At 48.3% G+C, this 21,559-nt stretch overlaps 1 protein-coding gene across 3 annotated transcripts in view; it reads left to right on the forward strand.

Annotated features, from left to right (window-relative positions):
• The first annotated feature begins 398 nt into the window (after positions 1–398).
• cnnm1 (cyclin and CBS domain divalent metal cation transport mediator 1) overlaps positions 399–21,559 on the forward strand; it is an 85,084-nt gene continuing 63,923 nt past the window's right edge. For all 3 annotated transcript variants that reach the window (XR_011935570.1, XM_072479599.1, XM_072479600.1), the window contains exon 1: positions 399–1,796. Coding sequence is in view for 2 of the 3 variants with exons in the window: in XM_072479599.1 (XP_072335700.1) it covers positions 410–1,796 (1,387 nt within the window). In the remaining variant the exon portion in view is untranslated. The remainder of the gene's footprint in view (positions 1,797–21,559) is intronic.

The raw sequence follows: 21,559 nt of genomic DNA on the forward strand, positions 1-21,559 counted from the left end.
AATTCCCGTACCAGCCTCCCCGAACAGGCGCCGGAATGTGGCGACTAGGGGCTTTTCACAGTAACTTCATTTGAAGCCTACTTTTCATTTCTCCGCTGACATTGTAGCGTTTTATTGGTGAGTGCAAAACTATTAGTGCAAAAAGTGGGTTTGTTTGCAGTTGTTTTGCAACAGAGACTGAATCTGCACGTGGCCAAGTTACAAGGGGCTGAATCTGTCATGTGGCCCCTCCCACTCGTCACCGTGCCCCGCCCATTCTGAGCAGAGAACCGTCCCCTTGCTGAGCTCCTCTGACTCGTGTATCCCCCGCTCCGCCCCCCCTCCTCCTGCGCGGCCACGCCCCCTCCTGCTTGGCCCCGCCCCCGGCGGACGCGCGCCCACCCCCCTCCGCGCGCGCTCTCTCAGTAAGATGGCGGCGCCGTGCAGTTGGCCGCCGTTGGTGCTTTCCCTGTGGCTGTGGACGGCGGCGGCTCAGACGGTGCCGCACCCCCGCCGCGCCCAGCTGCTGAGCATGCGGCCAGACAGCACGGCAGCGGGCACCGTCTACCTGGAGGGCGGGCTGCTGAAGGTGGCGGAGGCCACCCGCTTCACGCTGCGGCTGTACGGCACTGGCCTGAGGCGGAGCGGGTTGCTGGGCGACGGCGGCGCAGGAGGCCCAGGCCTCGGCCTCTCCTTTGTGGAGGTGAGCGAGGACCCGGCGGTCGACGGGGAGCAGCGGCTGTGCCAGGAGGGCAGCTCGGACATCGCCGTGCTCAGCTCCAACCTGACGGACCGCTGGGCCCTGGTGGAGCTGGAGACCATGTACCTGAGGAAGGACGAGACCATCAAGTCCTTCTGGCTGTGCGCCCGGGTGGGGGGCCGGGGGGCGCACGACTGGCTGCGGTTCGGCAGCGAGGACTTCCAGCTGGTGCTGGTGGCGAGGGAGCAGACGACCAGCCTCCGGTACCGCATCCTGATGACCGTGCTGTTCGTCTGCTTGTCCACCCTCTTCAGCATCCTCAACATCAGCCTGTTGGCCCTGGACCCGGTGGAGCTCAGGGTCATCAAAAATAGCGGCACCGAGAAGGAGAAGAAATACTCGGAGCAGATCGAATCCGTGCGAAAACATGGGAATTATTTGCTCTGCACCCTGATGCTGGGGGATGTCCTGGTGAACTGTTCCCTGACGGTGTGGCTCTGTGAGATGTTCCAGTGCACTTGGCTGACAATCCTGGTCTGCACCTGCTGTATCTTTTTCTTTGGGGAGATCCTCCCCCACGCCATCTGCTCCAGGCATGGCTTGGCCCTGGCTTCCAAGACTATCTGGGTCACTAAGGTTTTCATGTTCATCGCCTTTCCGGCCTCGTACCCGATCAGCAAACTCCTGGATGCCATCTTGCACCAGCAGATCAGCAACTTTTACACCAGGGAAAAGCTGATCGAGATGCTCAAGGTGACTGATCCTTACCATGACCTGGTTAAACAGGAGCTCAACATTATCGAGGGAGCCCTTGAACTCAGGAACAAGACGGTGGAGGATGTGCTGACACCTCTGGGAGATTGTTTCATGCTGAGCTCTGACTCTATACTGGATTTTGCGACCATGTCAGAGATCATGCAAAGCGGCTACACAAGGATTCCTGTCTATGAGAACGAACGCTCAAATATTGTTGACATACTTTACGTGAAAGATTTGGCCTTTGTGGACCCAGATGATAGTATGCCTTTAGTAACAATGACAAAGTTTTATTGCCGTCCTTTGCATTTTGTGTTTCATGATGCAAAACTGGATTTAGTGCTGGAAGACTTTAAAAAAGGCAAGTTTGTACATTTGGAGCCGTTTCGAACTTTAGCTTTACTGATGTTGAAGCTTCCAAAATTATTGTTAGATATGAATGGTGTTTTAATGCATTGTACTTTTACTTTATAATTGGATATTAAAACATTTTGGAGCTGTAGGGAAAGATCATCCTCATTGGATGACACTTCTGAAGAATTGTCTCCTGTACTGTAAGATTCTGAATTGTTGGATTTGTTTATTGTCACGTGTACTGAGTTACAGTGAGAAATATTGTTCTGCGTACAGTCCAGACAGATCATTCCATACATGAAAAAAAAACATAGGACAAACATAGATACACAATGTAAATACATAGACACAGGCATTGGATGAAGCATACAGGAGTATAGAACTGCTCACTAGAGAAAATGCGTGGAGAGATCAGTTCAGTCCATAAGATGGTCATTCAAGAGTCTGGTAAAAACGGGGAAGAAGCTATTTTTGAATCTTAGTGCGTATTCTCAGACTTTTGTATCTCCTACCTGCTGGAAGAAGTTGGAAGAGCAAATAAACCGGGTGGGAGGAGTTTTTGATTATGCTGCCCGCTTTTCCAAGGCAGAGGGAAGGTATAGACAGAGTCAATGGATGGGAGGTGGGTTTGTATGATGGACTGGGCAATGTTCATGACTCTCTAGTATCTTACGGTCTTGGGTTGTGATGCAGCCAGATAGGATGCTTTCTATGGTGCATCTGTAAAAGTTGGTAAGAGTCAACGTGGACATGTCAAATTTCCTTAGTTTCCTGAGGAAGTATAGGTGCTGTTGTGCTTTCTTGGTCATAGTGTCGATGTGATGGGTCTGGAAAGATTGTTGGTGATGTGCACACCTAGAAATTTGAAGCTGTCAACCGTCTCCACCTCAGCACCATTGTGTAGACAGCGGTGTGTACGATACTTGGCTTCCTGAAGTCAATGACTAGTTCCTTAGTTTTGCTGACATTGAGGGAGTGATAGTGGAGTCGTTAACACCACTCCACTAGATTCTCTATTGCCCTCCAGTACTCTGACTCATTGTTGTTCGAGATCCGACCCACTATTTGTCATCAGCAAACTTGTGGACTTTGTAAAAATTCCCAAAAAATCAATCTGCTTCTTGACAACTTCAGAAGTCAATCGCAAGTTTGTGTTTGCTCTTAATGGTTATTGTGTGAAAATATTGCATTGCCAGACTTACACACATTCCACAAATGTTATTACAATAACATGATTGACAGATGAGTTTCCAATAGAGCTGGTGCCGAGATACAAGTTTGACTTTAAAAGGGCCGTGGTGTAAGGAGGGGGTTGCAAAAATGTTGTGTTCAATACTTAAAACAAATAGGCAACTGCTTCATTCTAAATCAGATTGTTGGAAATTTGGTGTTGTATTTGATGCCAATATGAGATGTTAGTCGTATATTTGTTCCATGATCAAGACACCTTATTTCCACCTCTGTAACATCATTCATTTCTACCATTGTCTCAGTTTGTTGTTGAAATCCATGTCCATGTCTCTGTTACTCTAGACTTGAATATTCTGACACACTTCCATCTTGTATCCTCCATAAACATAAGCTCATCCAAAACTCCGCTGCCGTATCCTAAATTGCCACAGTCTTGTTCACCCATTACCCCTATACTCACTGACCGATGTTGGCTTCAGGTCTCTACAAATGTCTGTTTTAATTAATATTCTCATCATACTTTCAAATCCTTTCCTAGTCTAGTTTCTGATTTCCTCCAGCTCTGTGGTCCTCGGACTTTGGTATTCCACTTCGTTTCAGTCCCATGGTCTCAATTTTAATAATTTCATGATTGACGGTCATGTTTTAAGTTGTCTAAACTCTAGAATACCCTCGCTGTACACCTCCATTTCTATTTCCTGCTTCCAAGATACTCCTTAATGCTTATTTCTGAGAAGGCTATTGGTCATCTTCCTTCAACACCCTCTGTGACTCAGCCTGAAATTTTGTTTAGTTTTACCCTAGTGAACATAGAACATAGAAAATACAGCACAGAACAGGCCCTTCGGCCCACGATGTTGTGCCGAACCTTTGTCCTAGATTAATCATAGATTATCATTGAATTTACAGTGCAGAAGGAGGCCATTCGGCCCTTTGAGTCTGCACCGGCTCTTGGAAAGAGCACCATACCCAAACTCAACACCTCCGCCCAACACCAAGGGCAATTTGGACATTAAGGGCAATTTATCATTGGCCAATTCACCTAACCCGCACATCTTTGGACTGTGGGAGGAAACCGGAGCACCCGGAGGAAACCCACGCAGTCACGGGGAGGACGTGCAGACTCCGCACAGACAATGACCCAAGCCGGAATCGAACCTGGGACCATGGAGCTGTGAAGCAATTGCGCTATCCACAATGCTACCGTGCTGCCCTTAAGAACAAATAAATCTACACTATATCATTTTACCGTCATCCATGTACCTATCCAATAGCTGCTTGAAGGTCCCTAATGTTTCCGACTCAACTACTTCCACAGGCAGTGCATTCCATGCCCCCACTACTCTCTGGGTAAAGAACCTACCTCTGATATCCCTCATATATCTTCCACCTTTCACCTTAAATTTATGTCCCCTTGTAATGGTGTGTTCCACCCGGGGAAAAAGTCTCTGACTGTCTACTCTACCTATTCCCCTGATCATCTTATAAACCTCTATCAAGTCGCCCCTCATCCTTCTCCGCTCTAATGAGAAAAGGCCTAGCACCCTCAACCTTTCCTCGTAAGACCTACTCTCCATTCCAGGCAACATCCTGGTAAATCTTCTTTGCACCTTTTCCAGAGCTTCCACATCCTTCCTAAAATGAGGCGACCAGAACTGTACACAGTACTCCAAATGTGGCCTTACCAAAGTTTTGTACAGCTGCATCATCACCTCACGGCTCTTAAATTCAATCCCTCTGTTAATGAACGCGAGCACACCATAGGCCTTCTTCACAGCTCTATCCACTTGAGTGGCAACTTTCAAAGATCTATGAACATAGACCCCAAGATCTCTGCTCCTCCACATTGCCAAGAACTCTACCGTTAACCCTATATTCCGCATTCATATTTGTCCTTCCAAAATGGACAACCTCACACTTTGTATCTTCACACTAGTGAAGTATCTTGGGACTTATCTGCAACCACGTTGCCAAAATTGGAGTGGTTGGCATTGTTTTTAATGTTTGCAATTCACCAGAGAAACTTTAAACATATTCAACACATTAAATTTACTTCCTATACTGCAAGCAATATTCTGCAATTGTGAGACTTGCAAGCACTTTTGGTTTTATTACCTGTAAGGTTTTAAGAACTTTTAGAAGGCATTGTTAAGATTCCACATAAAAGACTGTTAGCTAAAATTAAAGCTCTTGCTAACCTGGTTAAGCAAATTGGTTAGATCTTGCGAGACGTTGCGGCCATCGGGGATCCGGGGGAGGCTCTCCTGGCATTTATCGTCGGCATCCCACTCCGATTCTGGCAGGACGCGGCTGGTAGATCGCGGCCCTCTATTTCCCTCTTCACAAATGCTGCCAGATATGCTCTATATTTCCAGCACTTTGTTTTTCTTTCTGATTTCCAGCAACTGCAGTTATTTTACGGTTTTCCTCTCTTGTTGGTTCTCTCACTTCCTGGCAGCTATGTTCTTGAGGACTTGGCCAGTTTGGTCATTAGGCTTCTGTTGAACAACTCTTGGTGATGGACGTTGAAGACCCCACCCTTGCTGCCCTCATGTTTCCTAATCATGTTCAACAGGGAGGAGTGTTGAATCATCAGCTGAAGAAGGGCAATAGGTGGTAATGTTGCTAACTTTTGCCTTAGTTTAATTGCTCTGTTTTATCACCTTTGCTCTTGAGTCGCCAGGTATCTTTCTGATACCGCCACGTGGTTCAAGTCCGAGTAATGATCAATAATCCAATACACCGCTTAGTAAGATTTAAATCAAAGCACATTTATTATACACAGTAATCACTACTCATGCATAAATTCTACGTCTAAGCTATTTCCTACAACTAACAGGCCAATTCTTAACTTGGAACTGGCCCACCAAGTCAGGGAAACGAATGGCCTTTCGTTCGGGTTCTGAGCCTGTGGGATTCAAAGCTGATACAGATTGATAGCCAGGAGCGCCTATCTCGTTGCGAGCGTTGAAGTAAGACTTACTGGATGTCTGCGGTGGCTGGACTGGTCACTGTCAAGGGTTGGTTCGCGTTGCTGAGTGACCCGGTCCAGAAGAAGAAGCAGAAGGGGTCGAAGAAGGGGCGATTTGAACTTGTACTCTATTCTTATAGTCCCCAGGGGCTTCCCGCCTTTCGGGGCGGACCCTGTACCTGGTTCCAAGTGATTGGACTTTGTCCCAATCACTTGGTTCGATTTCTCCAATGCTGGCGCGATTCCTTGATCGATGGGCAGTCCTGAGGTGGTCGTTCACCTCCCTTTGTGTAGGCTTCTGCTGGCGCCGACGAGTCTGGGTTGGCTTTGTGTGTCCAAATGTTGCATATTGTTCCTGGGGATTGCTCATTAATATGCAGATGGCTGGTGTTTTGTTGTGCTGATGGTTACTGGTATCGATCTTGTCTGGCCTTCCCAGAGGTGAATACACAGTCAACCTGCAGCTGCTCGTTTCTGTCCTGTTGGCTGATTTCCCCATCAGCCTTTGCCGTTCGCCATTTTAATCGGGAGTTAGCCATTCTAAATTGTGTGTTAGCCATTTTAACTGGCTACAGTAATCAGCATTAGATTTCCTTACTCGCCTTGTACCGATTGCCATGAGACTTCCTGGGGTCCACAGGCAATGTTGTGGACTTCCAGTGCCACTCCAGCCTGACTGTATACCACTGTCCCATCACCTCAGATGGTTCTGGACAGACATACCCTGGGATTGTATTGAAGAAGCCTGGAACAGTGGTTGAGAGGAATAATTCTGTTCACATGGTATGTCAGGCTGTTGCTTGAGTAGTCTGTGGATCAGCTTTCCCAACTTTGGCCCAAGTTCCTAAATGTTAGTGAAGAGGACTTTGCAAAATTGAGTAGGCTGGATGTGTCTTTGAAGTGTCTGGCACCTAGGTTGATGCAGTGTGCTTCTTCTGGTTTTATTGTTGTTTCTCGTAGCTATTTGATGCAACTGAGTGGCATGCTGGGTCATTTCAGAGGACAATTAAGAGTCACTCACATTACTGTGGATCTGGAATCATGTATAGGCCTACGAAAGAGAAAATGCTGGAAAATCTTAGCAGGTCTGGCAGCATCTGTAGGGAGAGAAAAGAGCTAACGTTTCGAGTCTGATGACTCTTTGTCAAAACTAACAGACAGAGAAAGTGAGAAATATTTATACTGTGGAGTGAGAATGAAAGATGAGTCATAGCCACAGAAACCCAGGGAAACCGGGTGCTAATGGCCACAGAAACCAAGGGGAAAACGTGCTAATGGCAGTCCTCAGAGAGAACAGAAAATGTGAAAGGCCAAACAGCAGAGAAACTAACATCAGAGGATGAACTGTAGATGTGGGGGAGGGGAAGGGGGAAGCAAAGAGGAGAAAGGTTAAGGAAAGGTGGATAAGATTGGGGGGGGGGGGGGAAGAGGGGTGGTTAAATATATATTGAGAAAGAAATGGTAAAAGACAGTTAAAATAAAATGGGATGAAAACAAATGGGTCGAGGTGGGGTAGAGCTGATCATCTGAAGTTGTTGAATTCGATGTTGAGACCGGAAGGCTGTAGCCTAACCAGAAGATGAGATGTTGTTCCTCCAGTTTGCATTGAGCTTCACTGGAACATTGCAGCAGGCCAAGAACAGACATGTGGGCATGGGAGCAGGGTCTTTTGTTAAAATGGCAAGCAACGGGAAGGTCAGGATTCTGAATGCGCACAGACCGTTGCCTGCCATTTTAACATCTTTTGTTCTCTCTGGGGACTGCCATTAGCACTCTTTCCCCTTGGTTTCTGTGGCCATTAGCACCCGGTTTCCCTGGGTTTCTGTGGCTATGACTCATCTTTCATTCTCACCCCACAGTATTAATATTTCCCACTTTCTCTGTCTGTTAGCTTTGACAAAGAGTCATTGGACTCGAAAGGTTAGCTCTTTTCTCTCCCTACTGTCAGACCTGCTGAGATTTTCCTGCATTTTCTCTTTCGTTTCAGATTCCAGCATCCGCAGTAATTTGCTTTTATCCCATGTATAGGCCTAACTCTCCGAGGACAGCCGAGTTCCTTCTCAAAGGGATATTAGTGAACCAGGTGGATTTTTATGAAAACTGGTAGTTTCATGGTCACAATCTGGCACTCACTTTTTATTCCAGATTTTCATTTAATGAACTTAATTTTAATTCCCCTAGATGGAATTTGTGTTTCTGGATTATTAGTCCAAATCTCTGCATTGCTAGTCCAGTAACATTGCCACTATGCTACCCTGATGTGATGTATTTCCTTTCCGAAAGATAGAATGAACATTCATGGAATATGGAAAGAGCCTTATTTTTGAAACCTCATGTGGCACTTTAATGTTGTGATTGTTTTAAATTTTCATCTGTTTTTCAGTGACATGATATGAATAATGAATATCCTTAAGTGCTGGCACTGGAATCACTTTCAAAGAAACAGCAGGCAGAGTGGATGAAACTAGATTTCCTACAGTGACCATCTGAGATTTAAAGGTCTATGTACACATCATTAAAATGTGATGGTCAGGCATAAAAATAATTGGAAAGGTTAATGGAATGTTTATAACTAGAGGAATCGTAGGTAAAGGGGAGGATGTTTGTTCCAGTCATCTCAGGCCCTGGTTAGACCACATTTGGAGGACTGTGAACAGTTCTAAGTACTACAGCTTAGAAAGAATACATTGGCCTTAGAAAGCGGCTAGTGCAGATTTGCTGGAATGTTATCGGGATTCCAACAGTTAAATTATATGGGGAGATTACATCAACTAGAATTATATCAAGGCTTTTATAATGTTGGGCTTTCTAATTGCGGCATTGTTTCGCTTGTGATCTGCTGAATATCATAGCATACCAGTGTTTTTCAAACATTTTTGCCCAAGACCCAGTTTTACCAGCCGGCCAACCTTTGCGACCCGCGCCAGCTGACCTTTGCGACCCGCGCCGACCTTTTCTATTATTAGTGTCCAAAAGGTTAAGTGGGGTGACAGGGATAGGGTGGAGATGTGGGCTAAAGAAGGGTGCTCTTTCCAAGGGCCAGTGCAGACTCGATGGGCCGAATGGCCTCCTTCTGCACTGTAAATTCTATGATTCTAAATGTTAATTTGATTATAGTGGTAGAGACAGTTAATTATGTATTTGCTACTTTGACATGGTATATACTTAACTTTCCATTCATCTGTAATGAATCATCAGTGAACCACAAAACAAATAGATGTTACTTCTCAGCACAGAGCATCAGATGGAGTTAACATTCATTAGAATGCAAAGTTCCTAACTTTGGTGGAGGAATGCTCTTTAAAAAAAAAAAACACATTTTGAAAGCTGTTTGCAAGATCATTGCAGTGTTATTTTAATTCTTGGGTTTGTTGTTGAATAACGCACCATGCTCCAGTTTTCCTATGGGAATGCTGATTCATTCTGGGGTTAGGTCCCCCAGGTGCTGGCCAATGCCTGATGCCTCACCTATGTGACCATTCTTCAGCTTTGAGCTAAGCCAGTGAGCCTCAACAGAATCTGGAATGCACTGTCTAAATGTGTGGTGGAGGCAAGTTCAAATGTGGCATTCAAGAGGGAATTTGATTGTTATCTTCATGTTTATCTTTAAGTCGCCATTGCTTCGTTTGTCAATTACCTTTAAATCTGCCCCCTCTTGTTCTTGATCCTTTCACCATTGGGAGCAGTTTTTCCCCCATCTACTCTTTCTAGACCCCTCATGAATACATCTATCAAATCTTTCAACCTTCTCTTTGAAGAAAATAGCCCAAATCTATCCACATAACTGAAATCCCTCAACCTTGGAACCATTTTAGTGAATCTTATCTGCAAACTCTCTAATGCCATGGGCTGGTTTAGCTCACTGGGCTAAACCGCTGGCTTTTAAAGCCGACCAAGGCAGGCCAGCAGCACGGTTCAATTCCCGTACCAGCCTCCCCGAACAGGCGCCAGAATGTGGCGACTAGGGGCTTTTCACAGTAACTTCATTTGAAGCCTACTTGTGACAAGCGGTTTTCATTTTCATTTCATTTCAGGCCTTCACATCTGGGAGGCACAGTGGTTAGCACTGCTGCCTCACAGTGCCGGGAACCCGGGTTCAATTGCGGCTTGGGTCACTGTCTGTGTGGAGTTTGTTTGTTCTCCCCGTGTCCGTGTGGGTTTCCTCAGGGTGCTCCGGTTTCCTCCCATAGTCCAAAGATGTGCAGGTTAGGTGGATTGGCCACACTAAATTGCCCTTAGTGTCCAGGGATGTGCAGTTTAGGTTACGGGGTTGCGGAAATAGGAGGGAGGTGGGTATGGGTGGAGTGCTCATTTGGAGGGTCAGTGCAGACTCGATGGGCCAAGTGGCCTCTTTCTGCACTGTAGGGATTCTATGATTCTATCCATTTCTAATCTTTCCTGAAGTTGTAGAAGTGATTTTGATAAATTTGGTGACTACCACTAGATATAAAGACCATGAAAGTTGTTGGAGTGCCACGAAAACACCAGTTCATTGCTGTCCTACAGGGAAGGGAACTTACCCATCCCTTCTTGGTCTGTGCTTCAAGCAACTCCAGTGCATGCAACGTGGTTTATACTTAATGCATTCAGGATGAATAGAGTGGGGCAGTTGAATGCTGTCTTTTTTGCCTGTGCTGAGGGAGAAAAAGAAATGCAGAGATCCAGCTTCCTGCAAACATAAAACCTTTACTGCATTTTTGTTCTATAAAATTTTAAATAGGCCAAAATATTTGACATTTAAAATGACCCTCAGTTTCTCTTCCCCTCAGTATTTCTCTTGTTTTCTCATTCAGTATATCTTCATTTGCCAGTTTTCTTATTATTTATTGTCACCACTGAATCATCTTTGTGAGGAGAAAGTGCGGAGTGCCAGTTTCCACTCCTTGAAATCTGCAACATTTACTGTTGGTGTCAACTTTGGTATACCAATTTACTGAGACAGCTAAAAAATTTAGTGAGAGCCTAGACTGAGCCTGGATTTATGCCATCAGCCGTAAAGGAAGCAAATGAAGTATAAGAATTATTGATGTGTTCAGACGTCTCTTCTCTCAACTGAGATTTCTGTGCCCAGACCTGAATAGCTAACTTCTCATGTGGTAGTTACACTAATGTAGGTTTGTGTTGGGCTCTTTTGCAAACACAGTTTTGTTTTGTTCATCAAGGCACTTGCAGAGGAGAGTCAGCTGTCTGGGTGGTAGTTAAGAAGGAAGTTACCTGGGGTGTTCAAAGAGTCCTGAAGTGCTTTGTGAATACCAACATTTAGTGATGCTGGTTGGGGAATTGTCACAGCAGCTGCGCCCAGGAGAATAATGTTTTCTCATATGATTGGGCAGAAGTTTTTGTTGAAATGTGAAAAGGGTTGTATATAATGTTGTTTATTTAATATCAATGAATACTAAAAGTAGAACGTATCCAATTAGAAATCCTGAAAAAGGTTACAAGTTAAACATATCCACACATCCAGGCCATAACTTAAGCCTGCTTATTTCCATCTCTGACATCACCGACTCCGTCAGTGCCTCAGTTTACCTGTTGCGCAGAAACCCTCATTCATGCCATAGTTACCTCTAAACTTGATTATTCCAATGTACCCTTGGCAGACCTCCCTCAATTTACTATCCATAAACTTGAGGTAACCCAAAGCTCTGTTGCCAATGTCTAAACTCGCACCAGATCCCATTCACCATCACTCCCAGTGATATACAATGACTCCCATTTAAGCAATGCCTGAATTTTAAAATGCCCCTCCATGTTTTCAATTCCCTCCATGGCCTTGGCCCGCCCTATCTCTCCTCCTGCCCCACAGTCCTCTGACATACTTGAGCTCCTCTAATTCTGGCCTCTTAAGCATCTTAAAATGTAATCACTCCTCCATTGATGACCGTTCACTCAGCTGCCTGGGCACCAAGCTCTGGAATGCCCACCTCTCCTAGCTTTCTTTTCCCCTTTTAAGACACTCCAAACCTGTCTCTTTGACTAAGTAGTTGGTCTTGCCCTAATATCCTCTTATGTAACTCGGGATCATATTTTGTTTTCTGCTGTCACTCTGAAGCACTGAGATGCTTTATTACATCAATACAAATGTAAGTTGTTAAACTATTTAACCAACAAAGAAGAAAAAGGGTGATCAGTTCAACTGAAAACAGGCTTCACAGGTAATTGAAATGGCATAGATGACAGCCACAAAAAATTAGATTATCAGGATACTTTATCTTGAGGACTGTTCTAGCCCAGTGGATGTGATTGCTGCCAGGAAACAGGCTACAGTAGGAAGCCTAGTTTCATCTCGCCTACCTACTGTTTCAGCAGATGTGTTCCAGTGCATGCACTAAGGGATATTCTTTATTCATGTCCTCTCACTGAAAAACAGATGGGAATTTTAAATAGCCAATTATATTTTAAAGTGCCACATGAAGAATCAATAACAAGGACTTTTCCACGTTATTGAATGCTTGTTCTGTCCTTTTGAAAGAGAAAATGTCACATCCTTCAAAAATAGATGCAATAATCATATTGCGCCATAGCCGTGTACCATGTAACTTATTGCTTGAAGAAGTAACAAAAGGTAGTGTAAGGTTTTACAACCAGTAGCTTTTAGTCACATTGAGAATGCAAAATTAACTTTGTTTCCAGTTAAGGGTGAGGTATCTATCACATTCTATTTTCTTTAGTGTAGCTTCAAGTATGCCCCTAAATTGCAAATAAGCTTTATTGTTTTTGCAATTAATTCTTTTCCTTCCTCTCCCGAGAACACTTGCTCATTGTGGACTATGGTTCCACAAGTATGTGTGCGTGGTCCTTTATCATGTCTGACCATGACCTGTGTGCTCATTTGCTTGTGGGCAGGCTATTTGATCATGGGGCATGGTTAACAGAACCAAGCTTGATCTTGTTCTTATCCAACAATAGATAAATCTAATCATCTCACCTTGATGTTCTGCAGTTTGAAAAGGGTGAAACTATAATATAAGTTAGAGGACAGAAAGAGATAAACTCAGCTGACTGCAACATGCATTCTGCAGTTAGTTGATTCTTGTAATCTTGGTGTTGGGTGTGAGTATGTGTTTAGTTAACCCTTAGTCAGGTTCAATTGCTTGATTCAACATCTCAAACTTTTTCTTGGCATAAAGAAACAGCACTACAGTGTCTTTACTAGTAGTTACCATTGTAACAGTGTTTCTCATTATCAAGTTACTAAATTAAAGTTTCCTGGTGACAAGTGAGTTTATTCAGTGAGTGACCTGAGCCATATAAACCACTAAAGTCCAAGGTTTAATTTATTAACAGTGAGGGTAATATCAGGTTTCAGCACCCCTTGGATAAGAATTATTGGTGGGAATGCATACTTTGGGTGAGCACAGCTTTAAGCTAACTCATTAAGATGCACATCTGAGTATCTTTTACCAACGCACCCCAGAGCAAGATCAGCGGAGAAACATGGAACATTCCCATACCTGGTGCGTGACCTCTCCTCCAAGGCTGATATCGTATCTAATCTGCGAGACTGCCTTTGGACACCTAAGGACGAGAGCCTTTGATGGCCGCAGCATCCGTGCTAACACCAATATCCTTGTGTAAAAGGCGGTCGTCCTCCCAACCTTTCTATAAGGCTCAGAAACTTGGACTACGTACAGAGGCCACCTCAAGGACCTGGAGAGGTACCATTAACGTGTCTGAGACAGATTCTCTGCATCAGATGAGATGAGAGGACAGGCATGCTAACATCAGTGTCCTTGAAGGAGCGAAGAACACCAGCATTGAGGCTATGATCATCAGAAACCAACTCCGCTGGGAAAGCCATTTGCTTAGGATGTCAGATTCCTGAGCGCCAAAACAAATCTTTGTTGCCCAGCTCAAGGAAGGCTTCTGATCAAGAGGAGGACAAACGAAGTACTTCAAAGATACCCTGAAAGCCTACCTTAAGTCAAAGCCTGGGAAACTCTTGCTTAAAAGAGACCTACTTGGAGAATTCTCCTGATTGAAGTGCCACTTTTCTTCGAGGGCACCCAACGGTAGAAGGAGGCCCGGAAAAGGAACCTGAGAAAGGAATACCAACAATCTGGAATCCATGGACTGAGCCCACTGCAATTCAATGACACTCAGTCACATTTTGGACCCTGGGGAGTTTCTCACCGGTTTAGCTCACACTTCAAATTTCTTTTAACACTGGGGAGCTGAACTCCGAGATTAGGATGCCATTTTTAAAGGGTGTCCCGATCTCTAAGTGAGCTTGTGGGTCTGTCACCCCCCCCACATACATGGGCACTACCCCACACTCCACAAGTGAGGACACCCCGCTATGGCGTTCCTGGGAGCCCCCCCTCTTCAGGCCTGTCAAGCCCCCTTACAGCACCCCCTCCCTTCCAGGACTCCCACCTGTCACCTCCAAACCTCCCAGAGGCCCATAGTTGCCTGCCCTTCAAACGCCCCTCTCCACCCTCCTTCATGGACATGGCCCCCCCCTCAGGCCCTAACCCGTGGCAATGGCACCTGGGTGCCCTTGCACTGCCACTCTGGCACCAGGGCAGTGATCCAGTCAGCTTGCCGGTGCCCCACCATGTTCCAGGGGAAGGGCCAGGGAGCCACGCTACACTGACCCAAACCACCCAGGGGTCTTTGGCCTGGGAGAACCCCCCCCCCCCCCCCCCCAGTTGCCTTTCCGCCTGGTCATCGTCCTCGTGGACCAGCACTGATTGGCACCAAGCTGCAGCCTCTCTGGGGAGGCCCGAGATTCAAGGGAGGCCAATAGATATCGGGTGAGTAGGCCTTCGGTAATTTTAAGACCAACTTCCAGGAGTGCCATTTGGTCCTGCCCCTTTTGGGCAGAGATCCGAATCCGACGCCACGCGGGTCGTGGGTGAATCCTGCGAGGCACAGAGGCTGCCGGGAGGGTCCTCCCTGGATTCTCTGGCCACATTGTGCTCTCGCTCGAGTGCAACACAGCCAGAGAATCATGCCCCTGTACCGTGTAGGGCGGCACAATGGTGCAGTAGTTAGCACTGCTGCTTCTTGATACCAGGGACCCAGGCTCGATCCCGGCCCCCGGGCACTGTCCATATGGAGTTTCCACATTCACCCCGCGTCTGTGTGGGTCTCATCCCCACAATCCAAAAGATGTGCATGGTAGGTGGATTGACCATGCTATATTGCCCCTTAATTGGGGGGGGGAAAGATTGGCATAGATGGATTTAGAAACTAGTTCATGAATATTCATTTTTCTCCAATAACCTCTCTAAAAGAAGGAAGAAACTGGTTCCTTGCTAGAGTCCATGACAGAATCCTTTAGTATCTCAGCCAGTTGATTGTTCATCACTTATAACGTTCATCATATTCATCAAGCCTGGATAATGTGTGTTGACAGGTTGTTGCTCCATAGGGTGCATCGCAACTGGGAATTGTTATTACCTGATATCTGCACACCTTTCCAGCAGGGGTCACTGTGGCCCTCCAGCAATTAATCCTGATTTTGCAGGAGTTTTGCCTTACTGCCTGCGAAGCTGGCTTCAAGAAGGATCCTAATTTCTTGTTAAACGGTCCTCTCATTGAACCTGGAAGATGTGGCAGAAGCATTGCTGATGGAATTTCTCTGTCACTCTTGTGTGCCGCTGATACAATCCAGGTCTCACTGCAGTACAGTAGTGTGGTGACAACAGCTATTCGGTACACTAGGACTTTTGTTGACTTCCAGAGGTCTTTGTTGTCAAACACTTGCTATTCTAATTCGTATGAGGCTGAGCTGACACAGCTGATCCGTTCAGATCTCCTTGACAATGGTGTCCTTTTGAGAGAGATGGCTGTCAAGGTATAGAAAGTGTTCAACATATACCAGAGTTTCTCCTTCAACATATATAAAAGTTGGAATATTTCACTGACTTGGTCTGGGTTGGTATGAATTTTAGTTTGACAGCATTCAAGGACACACTGAATCTCTTGTATTCAGAATTGAAGAGATCGAGAGGGGTGTGCAAATCCGGTGCAGAGTGGGTGACAACACTGCAGTCACCCGCAAACTAGTGATGATCAGTTTAATTTTGACATGGAGGCAACTGAGGTTAAAGTGTCTTCCATCTAGGCAGCATTTAATACTGACACAAGAGGGCAGTTAATTTTTGATGTGGTGAATAGCCATAGTCAAGTAGATTGTAAATGGGCTATCACACAACCTTGCTTGACACCGGTATTTCAGATCTCCTACTCAAGACAGTTGCAGTCATATCATCAAAAAGCTGTTGCAGGATTTTTAAAAAAAATATTTATTAAGAATTTTTCAATAAAATTTTCACCCATACAAACCCCCCCCCCCCACAGAAAAAAAAAAGTTGCATAGCAAGACATAAACATATCAAATCAACATAATGCAGAACTTTGGACATTGGATTCCTCCCGCACATATCAACTTTCCTGAACATTTGTGTATTTTCTTGCTCAAATGCCCCCAGGAAAACCCCCCTTCCCCGTCCACCCTTCTCTCCCCAAGCCCCCGGACGGAAAGAGATGTCCCCCCCCCCCCCCCCTCCCCTGGGTTGCTGCTGCTGCTACTGACCAAATTTCATCTAACGCTCCACGAGATAGTCTAGGAACGGTTGCCACCGCCTGGAGAACCCCTGCACTGACCCTCTCAAGGCAAACTTTATCCTCTCCAACTTGATAAACCCTGCCATGTCGTTTATCCAGGCTTCCACACTGGGGGGCTTCGCATCTTTCCACACCTAACAAGATCCTTCGCCGGGCTACCAGGGACGCAAAGGCCAGAATGCCGGCCTCTTTCGCCTCCTGCACTCCCGGCTCGTCCGCCACTCCAAATAGTGCTAGCCCCCAACTTGGCTTGACCTGGACTTTCACCACCTTAGATATAGTTCTCGTAACACCCCTCCAGAACCCATCCAGTGCCGGGCACGACCAAAACATATGGGCATGGTTCGCCGGGCTTCCTGAGCACCTCCCACATCTGTCCTCCACCCCAAAGAACTTACTCAGCCTCGCTCCCATCATATGCACTCTGTGAATAACCTTGAACTGTATCAGGCTAAGCCTGGCACATGAGGAAGAAGAATTAACCCTACTCAGGGCATCAGCCCACAAAGCCTCTTCAATCTCCTCCCCCAGCTCCTCCTCCCATTTACCCTTCAGCTCCTCTACCAAAGCCTCCCCCTCTTCTTTCATCTCCTGGTATATCGCCGACACCTTGCCCTCTCCGACCCATACACCCGAAATCACACTGCCTTGAATCCCCTGTGCCGGGAGCAACGGGAATTCCCTCACCTTTCGCCTCACAAACGCCCTCACTTGCATGTGCCTGAAAGCATTTCCCGGGGGTAGCCCAAACTTCTCCTCCAGCGCCCCTAGGCTCGCAAACGTCCCATCAATGAACAGGTCCCTCATTTTTCTAATCCGTGCCCGATGCCAGCTCTGAAACCCCCCGTCCATCCTTCCTGGGACAAACCGATGGTTACCACTGATCGGGGACCACACCGAGGCTCCCATCGCACCCCTGTGTCGTCTCCACTGGCCCCAAATCTTTAGCGTTGCCGCCACCACCGGACTTGTGGTGTACCTTGTCGGCGAGAGCAGCAGCGGTGCCGTCACCAGCGCCCCCAGGGTCGTTCCTTTGCAGGACGCCATCTCCAACCTCTTCCATGCCGCCCCCTCTGCCTCCATCACCCACTTACGGATCATCGCCACATTGGCTGCCCAGTAGTAGCCACCCAGATTCGGCAACGCCAGCCCTCCTCTATCTCTACTACGCTCCAGAAACCCCCTCCTTACCCTCGGGGTCTTATTCGCCCACACAAAACCCATAATGCTCCTGCCTACCCTCTGAGGCCTTGTGATCACAATTGGAAGGCACTGGAACACAAAAAGAAACCTCGGGAGAACCACCATTTTAATCGACTGTACTCTGCCCGCTAGCGAGAGCGGCAACATGTCCCATCGTTTGAAGTCCTCCTTCATCTGCTCCACCAGCCTCGTCAAATTAAGTTTTATGTAGGGCCCCCCAACTCCTAGCTATTTGGATCCCCAAGTACCGAAAGCTCCTTTCCGCCCTCCTCAACGGTAGATCGTCTATCCCTCTTCCCTGGTCCCCTGGATGCACCGCGAAGAGCTCACTTTCCCCTACATTGAGCTTATAGCCCGAAAAGTCCCCAAACTCCCTTAGAATCTGCATGACCGCCACCATCCCCTCCACTGGATCCGCCACATACAGCAACAGGTCGTCTGCGTACAGCGACACTCGATGCTCCTCGCCCCCTCGGACCACCCCTCTCCATTTCCTGGACTCCCTTAATGCCATGGCCAAAGGTTCAATTGCTAATGCAAACAACAGGGGGGACAGGGGGCACCCCTGCCTCGCCCCTCGATACAGCCGAAAATACTCCGACCTCCGCCGATTCGTAACCACACTCGCCACCGGGGCTCTATATAGAGCTTAACCCAGCTAATAAACCCCGAACCCAAACCTCCGCAACACTTCCCAGAGATACTCCCACTCTACTCGGTCAAAGGCCTTCTCCGCGTCCATAGCCGCCACTATCTCCGCCTCTCCCTCCACCGATGGCATCATTATCACGTTTTGGAGCCTCCGCACATTGGTGTTTAGCTGCGTGCCCATTACATATCCCGCCTGGTCCTCGTGAATCACCCCCGGGACACAGTCCTCGATCCTCGTAGCCAGCACTTTTGCCAGCAACTTAGCATCCACGTTGAGGAGCGAGATCAGCCTGTATGACCCACATTGCAGTGGGTCCTTATCCCGCTTCAGGATCAAAGAGATCATCGCCTCAGACATCGTCGGGGGCTGGGTCCCCCCCTCCCTTGCCTCATTGAAAGTCCCCACCAGCAACGGGGCTAACAGGTCTACGTACTTCCTATAGAACTCAACTGGGAACCCATCTGGTCCCGGGGCCTTCCCTGCCTGCATGCTCCCCAGTCCTTTAATCAGTTCCTCCAACCCAATTGGCGCCCCCAAACCAGCCACCTCCTGCTCCTCCACCCTCGATAACCTCAGTTGGTCCAAGAAACGTAGCATCCCCTCTTCCCCCGCTGGGGGCTGGGATCTGTACAGCTCCTCATAGAAGGCCTTGAATGCCTCATTTACTTTCCCCGCACTCCGCATCGTAGTTCCCCTTCCATCCTTGACTCCACCTATCTCCCTCGCTGCCATCCTCTTACGGAGCTGGTGTGCCAGCATCCGGGTCGCCTACTCCCAATACTCGTACGTCGCCCCCTGTGCTTTCCTCCACTGTGCCTCTGCCTTCCCTGTGGTCAACAGGTCGAACTCCGTCTGGAGATTTTACCTCTCCCTGAGTAGTCCCTCTTCAGGGGCCTCTGCATATCTCCTGTCCACTCTTAAAATCTCTCCCACTAACCTCTCCCTTTCCCTGCCCTCTCTCTTCTCCCTATGAGTCCTGATGGAGATTAACTCTCCCCTGACCACCGCCTTCAGCGCCTCCCATACTACCCCCGCCTGCACCTCCCCATTGTCGTTGGCCTCCAAATACCTTTCAATGCACCCCCGCACCCTCCCGCACACCACCTCATCTGCCAGCAGTCCCACATCCAACTGCCACAACGGGCGTTGGTCCTTCTCCTCTCCCAACTCCAGATCAGTGCGGGGCGTGATCTGAAATGGCTATGGCCGAATACTCCGTTCCCTCCACTTTCGGGATCAGCGCCCTGCCCAGAACAAAGAAATCTATCCGGGAGTAGGCTTTGTGCACGTGGGAGAAAAAAGAAAATTCTCTGGCCAGAGGCCTGGCAAATCTCCACGGATCCACGCCCCCCCATCTGATCCATAAACCCCCTAAGCACCTTGGCCGCGGCCGGCCTCTTTCCGGTCCTAGATCTGGAGCAATCCAGTGCTGGGTCCAACACCGTGTTGAAATCCCCACCCATTATCAAGCTTCCTACCTCCAGGTCCGGAATGCGCCCCAACATGCGCTTCATGAATCCAGCATCGTCCCAGTTCGGGGCGTATACATTTACCAATACTACCCACGTCCCCTGCAACCTACCGCTCACCATCACGTATCGACCTCCATTGTCCGCTACTATGTTCTTGGCCTCAAACGACACCCGCTTCCCCACCAGTATTGCCACCCCTCTATTCTTCGCATCCAGCCCCGAATGGAATACCTGTCCTACCCATCCCTTTCTTAACCTGACCTGATCTGCCACCTTCAGATGTGTCTCCTGAAGCATGACCACGTCTGCCTTCAGTCCCTTTAAGTGCGCGAACACTCGGGCCCTCTTAACCGGCCTATTTAGGCCCCTCACATTCCACGTTATCAGCCGGATCGGGGGGCTTCCCACCCCCCCCCACACCCCCTGCCGACTAGCCATCTCCTATTTTAGGCCAGTCCTGTGCCCGCGCCTCCCGCAGCCTCCAGTCCCCCAGATGGGGAACCACCTCTTCCGTTTTCAGTTCCCCCTCTGCCAATGCAGCAGCAACCCTATCTCTCCCCACCCCCCCCACTAGATCCAGATCTAGCTCTTTTGCTCCCCCCATAATACTTCCGTAAGTCAGCTGACTCCTGCTGACCCCGGCTTCCCCCGCCTTCCCATTGACCCCCCCCCCCCCGGTGGAAATCCCCCCTCCTCCTTGCACTCCTCCATCCCTCCCCCCCGCCCTTCCCTAACGCGGGAAAAAGCCCGCGCTTTCTCGAGCCAGCCCCGCCCCCTGTGGCGCAGCTCCTGTTGCGGCCTTATCCCAATTCCCCCATCCCTGGGTCTCACCTCCCTCCAGCACCGGCGCCCACATTCCCCACAGTCTCCCCATCAAATCTCTTCCCCCATCCCCATCCATCGTCCCACCCGTGAAACATTCTTTACACATATTTACCACCCTGTATACATTCAACATCTCCCCCACAACCACAGACCCTCAGTTTGAGTCCAATTTTTCCGCTTGGATAAAGGTCCAAGCCTCTTCTGGCGTTTCAAAATAGTGGTGTTGATCCTGAAATGTGACCCACAGTCGCGCAGGCTGCAGCATTCCGAATCTCACCTTTTTTTTTATGCAGCACCGCCTTGGCCCGATTGAAACCAGCTCTCCTCTTTGCCACCTCCGCGCTCCAGTCCTGGTAGACTCGGATCACCGCATTCTCCCATCTACTGCTCCGCACTTTCTTGGCCCATCTCAGGACACACTCTCTGTCCGCGAAACAATGGAACCTCCCCACTATCGCCCTCGGCGGCTCGCCGGCCTTGGGTCTCCTCGTCAGGACCCGGTGAGCCCCTTCTTGCTCCAGGGGGCTCGGAGAGGCCTCCGCACCCATCAGTGAATGGAGCATCGTGCTTACATACGCCCCGACATCGGCCCCCTCCGCCCCTTCAGGGAGACCCAGAATCCGGAGATTCTTCCTCCTCGACCTGTTCTCCAGGTCCTCTAATCTTTCGGCCCACCTCTTGTGCAGCGCCTCGTGCGCCTCCATCTTCACCGCCAGGCCCAAGATCTCGTCCTCGTTCTCGGTGGTTTTGTCCCTCAGCTCTCGGAGCTCTATCTTCTGGGCCTTCTGGGTCTCCTTCAGCCCCTCGATCGCCAACAGCATTGGCGCCAGCACCTTTTTAAGCACCTCCACACAGCGCCTGAGAAACTCCTGCTGATCCGG

The sequence above is a fragment of the Scyliorhinus torazame genome, chromosome 16, assembly GCF_047496885.1.
Source record: "Scyliorhinus torazame isolate Kashiwa2021f chromosome 16, sScyTor2.1, whole genome shotgun sequence".
Lineage (NCBI taxonomy): Eukaryota > Metazoa > Chordata > Chondrichthyes > Carcharhiniformes > Scyliorhinidae > Scyliorhinus > Scyliorhinus torazame.